Source organism: Manihot esculenta, chromosome 14 (genome assembly GCF_001659605.2).
Source record: "Manihot esculenta cultivar AM560-2 chromosome 14, M.esculenta_v8, whole genome shotgun sequence".
Taxonomy (NCBI): Eukaryota; Viridiplantae; Streptophyta; class Magnoliopsida; order Malpighiales; family Euphorbiaceae; genus Manihot; species Manihot esculenta.
The window spans coordinates 105,475-117,506 of NC_035174.2; the positions used below are offsets into that span (position 1 = coordinate 105,475).

Genomic DNA, 12,032 nt, shown 5'->3' on the forward strand with positions numbered 1-12,032 from the left:
TCTCTCAATTAACTTATCTGTTTTGTGTTTCACAATGAACATCCGCAGTCAGCTAGTTTTTTTTAAGGTGGAAGAGACACCAACTCTCATATTTCATTTTTAACAAGGCTTTCTTTTTTTTAACCTTGCTTCCTTCCACATAGAATCTTTGAGAGTTCATTCCAATCCTGTGAGATAGACACAGAAAAAATAGATAAAGGCAAAATCTCTATAAGATGGAGATAAAGCATCATAAGAGAAAAAGTTAGAAATAGCATATTTAGTGTACGACCTAATTTCTTTTCTTTGACTAATTGGTTTATTTAGATCATCAAAAGGTTCAAGGGTTAGAGAAGGCTTCCACAGCAGATGGGAAAGAGAAAGATTTATGACACTGAGTAAGCTGCATAATGACTCTTTCTGCTTCTGTGTTGTCTCTTCTTGAGTATCTCTTTAAATCTGATTTATCTAAACGCCCAATTTTTTCTTCATGATCAACAATAGTCTCCCCAGTACAGTAGTCCCCTCCTAAGTAAAATGCTCTATGAATCATCTCTTCTCTCGTTATTCTCCTCTGAAGAGATGATGGGAGTAGTACTAAAGTAAGGTTCAGTCTCTCTAAACGTAACATCCATACTGACAAAATATTTTCTAAATGGAAGGTGTTAACATTTATAGTCCTTCTGTGAGGGAGAGTACCCAACGAACACATATTTAAGAGTCTTCGGATCTAGCTTTCCACTTGCATGAACAAAAACACGTCCACAAACACCTTCGGTAGAACATTATAAGCATTTTTCCCATGTAGAACCTCTAAATGACTTCTAAATGCAAGAGCCTTGAGAAACAATCTATTAATAAGATAAGCTGCAACTAAGACTGCATTCTCCTAATAACTTTTTGGAAGATTCATAGTAAAAATGAGAGATTTGGTTACTTCCAACAAATACCTATTTTTCTTTTCAGTAACAATATTTTGGGCACTAGTGTAAGAACAACTAGTTTGATATAGTATCCCATTAAACTCCACATAATCAACAAAATGACTATCCATATACCATGTGCCATTATCAGTTCTCAAAACTTTTATCTAACATCAAATTGAGTACAAACCATCCTGTAAAAAGATTGAAAGCAAGAAAACACATTATTTTTTGTCTTTATCAAATAAACTCAAGTCACTCGGGTGCATAAATCAATAAACGTAACAAACCAACGACTACCATATAGGAAAACAGTCTGTGTACTCCTATTATTACTCACAGCATAAGAGTTTCTTATATGCTTAGCATACTCACACAAACATCACAAAATAAAAACCCAAACTGAGTCTTAGAGAATAAGCCAGTATAAAGTTTTTCTAAAACATAAAATGATGAATGACCTAACCATCTATGCCATTGTATAGTTTCAAGGTTGACATCCTTATTGTCGCCACAAAGAGATTGAGATGAACCAAAAACAGTATTCCCTTCCAACATATATAAGCTATCATGCATTCTATCATTGTCAATCATCTTTCCAATTTGAAATACCTCAATAACACAATTATCAGGAAAAAAAATTCAATTTTACAGTTAAATGCTTTGGTAAGAGCACTAACAGATAAAAAATTAACAGAAAAATAAGGAACATAAAGAAAAGAGGATAGCTTGATATTTGAAATACAAACAGTAGAACTAGTTCCAAAGATAAAAGTGAAAGAACCATCTACTACTCTAATAGTGTCCTTTTGCAGACATAGAAATAATTAAGGAAGCCTATAGAGGAGCTTGTCATGTGTCCATTTGTACTAGAATCAATAATTTATCGAGTAGCATCAAAAGACAAAATAAAAGTATTATCAGAAGCTCTTACATTATCCATACTAATCATTGCCATTTCAAGGAAAATGAGAAAAAAAAACTTTTTTCAGTCAAAAAACAGGGGAAAATATTGTTACTGAAGAAAAAACAATTGTTCATCGGCGAGTCTAGGCTGGTCAGAGGTGCAACGTGCAGAGGAAGTTGCTGGAAAGGAGCATCAAAGAATAACCCACGCGCCGACGCGTTGAAAGGAGCGTCGAGCCTGGGGTGGCGCATGAGGTTACGCGCGTGACCGAAATGGAGGTGCAACGTCAGGAATAAGCTAGAAATTTGATGAGTTCTCTCTTGGTATGGGCAGTGTCGGTCAACTCCCTCTCTAGAGTCGCCAAGAAGCTTAACCTATAAAAAAACCCTAACTCTATGAATAGTATCAGAATTCTTATACCAAATAATATTGGCAAAACTCTGATATCATAAAAAATTTTGAGAGAAAATTTTTTATTATATTTTAATTGAATTGATCTTTACAAAATTTAAGTATTTATACTCAAAGAATCAACCTAATTTAGAAATATTTACAACACACCTAATTAGGAATATCTACAATAAAGAAGTTAGAAAATAAAATCTCTATAATCAAGTATAATTAAGATCCCAAAAATCTAAATCCTCCTGATTAGAAACCTTTTATGTTAGGTCAACAAAATCTAATCTTGAGAATTCAGAATTTGCTAAACTTCTAGATTGGCATGCTGTTGGGCCTTTCAATTGGCTCTTTGGTATCCTGCGTGTCAATGAGCCCTCCTCTGGTATGAAGTACCAACAAATGAATCCATAACAGGTTGAGTCTAATCATATTTGCAATAGATAGTAAGCCAACAAAAAAATTTTGTTAAAGCACCCAAATCAAAAACTAATGTTACGAGGAGGCCAAAAAAAATCATCGCAAACTTTGAACAAGGAAAAGTAGCAACCAACTTTAAGGTTGATGTTTTTAGAAGCACAAGCTATGCAGGAATAAGGAGTCCCGACAGATACCTCCATCATTGACTCGGTACAAGATGTTTCACTGACAGATTCTGAAGGTTGATCTTCACATGGGATCTTAGCATAGTGATGCACATGCACTGCACAATTGAAATGCTTCGGATGCCTCAAAGAAGATGAAATCTGCAAAAAAAATTGTAAAAGGTCACACAAACCACAGATTTGGTAAAATAGAATATAATATGCATACCACTAAAATTCTCAGAATTTCAATTTTTAGCTATATGAAGTTGCAAAATCAGTAAAAGCATAATTGACATAATGGTATGAGAGTGAAATTTTAGTTCTGGGTTCATAAAACCTCTTTTGAAATAATACGTAATTAAATCTTTGCATATTCTTGTTTTTCACCAAATTGAGAAAATTCGCGAACTGAATTCCAGGAATTTGGTTCAAACTTCAAGAGAAAATACTGTTTCGCCAAGGCCAATTTTTGGACATTGTCAGGGAATTTTTAACAGCTTAAGCAACATATGATAAGAGAGAGAGAGAGAGAGAGAGAGACGTGAGGGGGGACCACCAATTCACATGCATCCAAAAGCAGAAAAAAGAAAAGGTAAAGGTTTGTGAACACAGGATTATGAGAGTGGCATTAACAATAAATAATGACTAGCACTGCCATGACAGCAGGAAGAGGAAAAGCAAATCAACATATGTTTCACAAGGAAAAATGTAGGGCAAAATGTTATAAATATAAAAACCACCCAGGAAGAATGGGAAAGTTTCTTATCTAGTCAGTGGAATAATGTGTCAAAAGAAACAGATTCATACCACTGCTTTCACATTTGTAGAGGAGCAAACAGATATCGACTGAGAAGCTGAATGTCTCAAACGATATTCAGCAAGCCTCCGCTCATTTCTCTCTTGACTAAGTTGGAAATGCAAAGAGACAATTTCTTTCTCAAGTTTTAAAACTGTGATTTCCAGTATTGCTATAGCGGATAGAAGATCTTGAGCCTGGGGAAGCACAAGGGATGCTTTAGCTATAATCTAAAACACCTAATAGAATACCTAACCACAATGGAAATCGAAATATACAAACCAGAATATGTAGGAACAACAAACAAAAAATTAACCATTTCTAGCAAAATCTTTCAGCAACAGTAAAGATCTAGAATTTTGATTCCATAGTTTTTAAAGGCACAAGGTGGACCAAGGAGCCAAGGGATCTTGGAATCTAGGCGCAAGGTATATAAGCTCACCTGAGCAATGTGATGAGCAAAAATAAAAAGTTCATAAAAATAAATTACATAATAACTACAAATTTAATTAATATTAATTACATACAAAAGTATATGTAATATATCATTTATTTCATTACACATTTTTATTTTGTTACACCACTATCATTATCAGTTAAATTACATACATGAGTAACAAATTGTCATTAAAATGCATTATACAATTTTATTTTAAATAAAATATAATATCAAAATGATAATGTCTATTTTGAAGAGCTGGTTCTAGAGCTTGGAGCACCTTGCACCTGAGTCACTCCTTTAACAACTATTATCTATTATGCAATCAATCTATTGCTTAAACTTAGTCACTGAATTTTGTTAATAAGCCTCCATGCCAGCTCCTGGACATTGCTCAATGCTCAGTTCCTTTCAACACTTCTCCACAAGTGGCTGTTCTAGGCAGCTTATGGAGCAGGAACCACAGTGATAGTGATTGGTTATACGTGAACAATAGCTGTTTGTTTGGATAGTACTGTGCCAAAAATTTAGTAAGTCTCAGTTTGGTTCAAATTTATCATCAGGCTGTCCTCCAATTCCAAAATTGCTAAGAGGAAAGTAACCATATAAGTAGCAGACTACCATTGTAGAATTTGTAGTAGCAAGGCTGCAACTCAAAGCATCTATAAAAGTTGAAGTCTTGACAATTCGATAATTATGAGATAACAACATCCACAAAGTCATCCAAGTCAGATAAGGAACCAATTATTTTGATCAGAAGAAAAAAAATTAAAATTATGTTCTGGATACCATGCAACACATGAACAAACTACAAAGATAATGTCATAAATTCTGAAATAAACTGAAAAATCACCAGGAAAAAAGATGAATTGTAAGGTGCCTCATGGAAATAATTTCCATGATCACTCACGAACAGATAATAATAACATATAAAAGATAATAATCAGATGAATAATAATGATAACATACATGGTGTGGCAGGCAAGATAATTTTACAGCATTTTTTCCGATAGCATCTTCCAGAATAGCATGCATTTCCATCTCTTCTTGCAACCGTTGTTGCAATCTTTGCACCTGTTGAAGGGACAATTCATGAGTGTCTGGTAAATACAACAAACTGAGCAAACTTTAAATCAATCCCAGAAAATCATTTGTGCCAGGCCATAAAGAATTCAAATATTGCAAAAGTTCAACGCCAATTCATACAAACTGCAACACCAATTCATACAAACTGCAAATGACCTACCTAAACTACTGCAAGGTGAGGGATTCATCGTAGCTGCCACATAAGCATTCTTGGACAGGGTTAGCCAAATTCTAGCAAGAGTGACCTTTATGCACTGTTTTTAATAAGTTCATTGATTTTTAAGTTAAAAATTAAAGTTGAGATGACAATGCTAAAATATAGTGACAAATAATATAGGTGAAATTTACCCATTTTTTCCTTAAAAAAAAAAGCATTTCACATGTATAATTGCACTCTATTCATAAAATGAATAAAGCTGTTGCATATTTCATGGAATACCTTTGTCTCTCCACATGAATCCATAACAAATATAAAAGTCACAGCAAATTTTCACAAAAAGATACCAGAACCATAACACTTCAAGATGATAGAACTCACATCATGTTCTAGTTGGATTCTGTAAGGAAAAGAATTGTTGCTTTTAATGCTTGATCCAAAAATTTTAGCCTCATCAATAATACTATTCACCTGGAAAGAACAAATATATTATCAATCTGAACAGTCATTTTAACAATAGGAGCAGATTAAATGAATGAGAAAATATGTACCAAATCAATTTCAAAAAACAAAAGAAAAAAATAAAAAGAAAACCTCGCTTCTTCAGCAGAGACAAGAAATTTAAAAGCACTTCCATTTAAATTCTTTAAATTCAGGTTAGTCCCCTCTGATTAAGCTCATGATATTGAAGCCTATTTATGGACAAAAAAGCAAGTCCTTCCATTGACAACAACCATTTCAATACATAAGCCTCAAAATTGAAGCCACTATTAACAGAAGGTGAAGCACCCAGACGAGCCAAAATATGATGACAAAATCAATTCATGTCATCATCAAAGAGTGAAAAATTCCAGTATCTTGTTCAACCTTTTGGTCTTTTGTCTTCGTCATTAATTTAAGCCAAGAATGCAATTCAACCCTGCCCCATCCAGCCACCCCAAGGGAAAACGAAGAGCCCATTAGTACTGACCTCTAATGGAGGGTCATTGCACCTAAGTTCATTAACGAGATCTATCTGAGCTTCTGAACCAACGTTAAGCAAGCCAGGACGGAAAAAATTGGAGGTAGAATCACTTCTGCAGAAAACGCCAGAAGGATGCAAAGAACGCATTAGAAAAAGACACAACCCTGAGCACCATTTATATTACTGAAGAGAAATAAGGCAACAGGAAGCAGTCTTACTGGCTCAAGGAAGATTGCACAACTGAAGAGTCGCACATCCTGTGGTCATGGGGGCTCTTACCACGAAAGGCATGAAATCCCCAAATATGTTGGCCTCTGTACCCAGAAAAATGTATACCCAAGTACGAACAAGCATAAAAAATTCACTCGAGAAATAATTTGAAATAAATTGGGAAATATAAGAAAGCACTTTTTGTAACAATAATGATCTCAGGATAACATGGTATAGGGGGATAATTTTGCAGAACGAGGGAAAGCACTGTGCCACCTGTGAACACGTAAAGAGGACAAACAAACTCATGAATGCCACAGCTCCCAGTAATTTTCAACACAACCATACAAAAAGGAAAAAATCAACATGAAGTGTGAGCTTAAGCAGTTTCTCTTTCAAGTCAGAGACCCCACTACCACTAGCACCACTTGAAAAGGAAATCCCTAGAAATAGAGAAGGAAACTGACCAAATGCATCTTTCACATAATCAATTGCATTTTCACTGCATGAAATCAGATTATTGTAAAAATCAGTAAATTCTGGAACTTTTGAGGATATGATCATTTCTAAATAGAGAAAATGGAATTTTTAATATAAAAAAAATCAGATTTTAAAAACTTTTCGTAATAGTTTAAATGCAAACCGTCCACGAGGGGAAAAACAGGCGGAGGAAAGTGGGACACCTGCCTAACAATCATGCGAGACAAAAGTTGTAAGCAAGAAGGCCAGCATTTCGCGAAAATACCCTCAAAAGCGTTTCGAAACCGAGTCTACGAAAGATGAGAAAAATTAGTGAGGATTTGATATGGATTATTCATAACGAGGGGTAAAATAGATGATATTGCTTTGCAAAAAGCTTATAATCTATAGGACAATGATGAAGTGAATTAATCAATCAAGTAAAAGCAAAAGAACAATCCAAAGGACAGATCTCAGTGGTCCCTGTTTCCCACAAGTATATGAAGTTCACAGTAATCAGAAAGGAAGCATGCTGTATCTCTCTTTTAAATAATCTAAATAAAAAGACAAGAAAACAAACAATAGAGACACATATTTAGTATTGAAAAATATTAGCTGAGATAGATGAGTGATCAGAAATGCTCCGACAAGAAGAGTGACAGAATGCCAGGGATTCAGAAGCGTCCCAATTTGAAGTACTATTTTGAAGCAATGAACTAAAGCCAAAGGGACATGGAGAGGTAAAAGAAAGATGCCTGGCTGGAAAATGTTCAATAAAAGAAAATATTGTTGTTCTTATTAAGAGCTCCAGAGATATTTCGATAATTTCTGTATAGTGGAGATGTTTCTCACATACCATCCAATTAATTTTCAGATCTATTTGACAGATTTATGACATCCTTTAGAGAGGGTATCTATTATGAAATTAAAGGTAAAAAATATATGTTTCGATTTCTTAATAATGTTGATTTTGAAAATATAGTAAATGGGGGCCATTGGTTATACAATCGATTCCTCCTTGTTTAGAAGAAAATACAAGGTAATGAAAATGATCTCCATATCCCTCTAACTCATTCTGATTTTTGGTTCTGATTAAAGACCTCCCTTCTGGTTATTATAATGAGACGTTGGCTAAATTGGTCGGGGATTTTGAGCTTGATGAGGAGAGTGCAGTCCGAATAAATGATGATGCTAAAAAAAGGCCAAGAAACACTAAACATAACGTTGTTACAGATTTTCCTTCTTCTCAACATGATACCTCTAACAACACCCTGTGAATGTTAATTTGACAGACAACAGTGAAGCGGCTCATCCCGTCAAAAGTCATGATAGCCGAAAGCAATGATCGTCATGTGTTAGAACTGTAGAGGACTCGGCAATCATCGGACAGTTAATGCATTGAAGGATTTGGTTACTAGTTACAAGCCGGACATTTTATTTTTTATGAAAACTGATGATATGAGATCCAGAGAAAAAAGGGTTTACAATAGTTGGGTCAGCTTGGCCTGAGAGGGGAGTGCTCCTCTCCCTTTATTCTTTTCTTTTTTGTCTGCTAGTGAAGCATAACGGCCTTGCTATTATTGGACCACCTGTCTCTGCCATACGGAATTGTACGTACGGAAATGCCAGTCACCTGCTCCATGCTAAACGGCCATTTAATTTCCTCTTTGGTATGCGTGTAAGCAATTCGGCTGGATGTATGGGCCAGTTATCCCTTATCAAGCTGGGCCTCAAAATTGAGATGGGTGTGAGAAGACTGAGGCCTATGGGAGGCCCGATCTCGAGGCCGGGTGGTCCAAACTGGCTCGTTGAAGACGCCTTTCAACCCTTGGGTTAAGCTTGCGATCATGGGCTGGGCCTTGTATCGAGGTGGCGAAGCCCAGCGGTCATCAGTTGCCCCTTTATCTTCTCATCAGTTATTTCATGAATGATGAGGGGGTAAATATCGAGAATAATTATGACTGCGCAACCCAAGGACAGTTTCCCTTAAAACGTCCCCTCTTCACATTACTGTTTCAAATTTCAAATTCTCTCAGTCTTCCCGAAACTCTCACTCTTCTCTGCTCTCTGCGCATATTGCCAGCTCTGTGACTCGCGGTTGTCGAAGCCAGTCAAAAATAACCTCTACGGTTATCAACAATCTTACAACTGTAGATAGTGGTAAAGGATCGAATCCACAGAGAATTGAGTACCTGTCTATTTTTCCCAAACAAGATCAAGAAGATTAACTGAAAACACAATTGAAGGCAAGCAAATCAAGAGTAAAGTGCAATAAAGTAAAAAAGGGGGGGTTTTGAGATTGATTTGACTAACAACTATTGAAAGCAATTAAATCAGCAAGTAATTAAAATAAAAGAGGAAATTAATATGAGAAAAGTCTAATTGAAGATATGTGTAATACCCGGCTAGACTCCGGTATCGGAATTCCTACCGTCCGGTGGAATCTCGGATGTCGGTGACCTCTAGAAGGGTAGAATCATGTTTTATAAAAATGTTTTCATGTTTTAATGGTTTTAAGTATGGAAGAAAATGAGTTTTTGCATGAAAAGTCTTTGGAGGAAAACCCAGGTTCGGCCGCCGAAAGTCAAGTTCGGCCGCCGAACATGCATGCGTTTTGGAGGCACGTTAGGCCCCCGAAAGCATGAGTGAGGGAAATCCAGGTTCGGCCGCCGAACCTCATGTTCGGCCGCCGAACCTCATGTTCGGCCGCCGAACATGGCATGCATGCGGAGGCACATTCGGCCCCCGAACGTGGTCTGGCCAGCCACTATAAAAGGGTCCCTTAGCCGAAAACGGGCGAGCTTTTCCCCATTTTCGGCCAAGGTGAGCTTTCCGCCGTCCCTCACCCATTTTTGATGTTCTTCCTCTAAATCTTTCAAGATTTTCACTTGTTTTCACTTGGTTTTGAAGATTTAAGCTTTTGAAACGAGTTTTGGAGCTTTGGGAACTCAGGAGCTCATTTTCGTGGATCTCCAAGTTTAGGTCGTCTCCCTCTCGATCTTCAAGAGGTAAGAGCCGATCTTAAGCTCCTTATGAGTTCTAAATAAGTTTTATGCAAGATCTAAGGGTAGAAATGCATGTTAGGGTATATGTTGAGTTATGGGTATATATTGATGTTTTGAACAATGTGTGTTGTTTGAGTATGTTTGAAGTGTTGTAGTTGGGGTATTTGATGTTTTGAGGCCCCTAGGAACTTGTATGCATGTTTTAGTTGAGATTTATGCATGATTTGAGGTTTTGGGAGGCAAGGGGTTCATGTGAACCAAGTTTCTGCCCTTCTGGTAGAAACCAGGTTCGGCCGCCGAAGGAGAGTTTCGGCCGCCGAACCCCCTTTGTGGAGGCAGCATTCGGCTGCCAAAGTTGCCCCCGAAAAGAGACTTTCGTCTCTGTCTGGGACTTTCGGCCGCCGAAGGTGCCGCCGAAAGTGCCTGACTTTCGGATCTGTCCAGGACTTTCGGCCGCCGAAGGTGCCGCCGAAAGTGCCCTGTTCAGCCATTTCATGCATATCTCTATGTGATATTTTCAGGATGTTTTAGGGGGTTTTTGGGGAGTAGTTTAGAGTTATGTTCTAGCATGTTTGGTCCCTCATTTGAGTCCACCTGTGTAGGTTCGGACCCGAAGAACCGAGGACCCCAGCAGTGAGTTCAGTTGCTTCGGTGTTGTCAGAGTCAGCCAGAGGTGAGTGGAACTAAACTTAATCTTTTAAATTAAATGTTTTATCATGTTTCATGCATCATGATTATGCAATAGGATGATTGCATTAGTATTCACGAATATGCCGCATTGCATCGATTGTTGTTGATGTGGGTGAATGTTGGATGACCCAATTAGTCCATGACAGGAAGACCAGGACCCCATTCTACGGCCTGGCACGATTGTGGACTCGAAGACCAGGAGCCCAGAGGAGGCCCTGGGATAATGGTAAGTAATGTATGTATGACAGGAAGACCAGGACCCCATGCTACGGCCTGGCACTATGTTAGCTTGGACTAATTGGTGACAAGTTCACCCAACCCTTATGTGAATTGTCTGTGTTATGATGCATTTCATAGAGCATAGTGTTAATGTGTTTTAATAGCTCTACTCACTGGGCTTTTAGCTCACCCCTCTCCCTTTTCCCCCAGGCTTGCAGGTACAGTATAGTGCGGGAGTCCGGATAGAGTAAAGAAGTCATGTTTATGTAATAGCTAGCAATGGACATGATCAAATTTCAATGTAATAGTGCAGTATAGTTATGTAATGAGTTTTGTGGATGTTAGTGTGTGCTTGACCATAGATTGTTGTATCCCTTTTATACATGATCTTAGAGATTTATATGATGTTTATGTATGCCAACTCAACAGATGTTATGTTGCCCTTTGGGGGCACAGATGAGATCCCACAGAGGGATCAATGTTATGTTAATGTTTATGCACAGGTTGAGTTTGGTTGATGTTCATGGAAAGAAAAGTTTTAATTTTTATGTATGTTGTTGATCATGTATGGGATTATACAGGTTTACAGGTTTTATGTCAGGCTTGCTACGGGTCCCGGCGGCCTTAAGTCGACCCGGATCCTAGCGCCGGTAGCGGTCCGATTTTCGGGTCGTTACAATATAGATCCACTTTGGTTGTTTGGGTTGATCATTGAAACTTAGGTTTTCTTGATTCATTCAATAGATTAGTTATGGAGGTGGAAGACGCTTCTCACCACCATGTCCCTCCTTATGATTAAATCAATTAGGGAACGTCCTCTAATCAATTACTAATTAACAAATTGCCAAGGAACGTCCTTGGGGCTTAGGCATCAAAACAATTGTCAATTGCATAAAGAATGAGAGAGATCCAACCCTAGCTACTCAAACGCATGAGATGTTGCTAGATCATGCAATTCCTTAGTTTTTACACCAAGTGTTCTTAGGTCAGAATATTTCCAGCAATTACGGACTAACAAATATCCCAACTAATAATCAATTAACTTTGCAATCAAGAATCAAGTGGCCAATTTGATCAAAACAACAAAGCAATCTTAGAATTAAGCACACAATTGCATGAATATTGAACTAATCAAAAGCAAACACTTTATGTTCAGATCTCACAACCTTTTAAACAACCTTAGTTTCAACCAAACTTCAACTAGAATTAAGG

General features: G+C 37.3%; 1 protein-coding gene across 3 annotated transcripts in view; it reads right to left on the reverse strand.

Moving 5' to 3' along the window:
* LOC110631126 overlaps window positions 1-7,048 on the reverse strand; it is a 29,030-nt gene extending 21,982 nt beyond the window's left edge. The window contains exons 1-7 of one of the 3 annotated variants that reach the window (XM_021778846.2): window positions 6,915-7,048; window positions 6,456-6,723; window positions 6,244-6,349; window positions 5,655-5,744; window positions 5,000-5,104; window positions 3,603-3,788; window positions 2,823-2,954 (exon numbers count right to left, since the gene is read on the reverse strand). In XM_021778846.2, coding sequence (XP_021634538.1) covers window positions 2,823-2,954; window positions 3,603-3,788; window positions 5,000-5,104; window positions 5,655-5,744; window positions 6,244-6,349; window positions 6,456-6,493 — 657 coding nt within the window. In that variant the 5' untranslated portion in view covers window positions 6,494-6,723; window positions 6,915-7,048. Of the gene's footprint in view, window positions 1-2,822; window positions 2,955-3,602; window positions 3,789-4,999; window positions 5,105-5,654; window positions 5,745-6,243; window positions 6,350-6,455; window positions 6,892-6,914 lie in introns of those variants that run through there. The other 2 variants (XM_043950334.1, XM_021778848.2) reach the window with 2 other exon arrangements.
* Window positions 7,049-12,032: the final 4,984 nt, after the last annotated feature.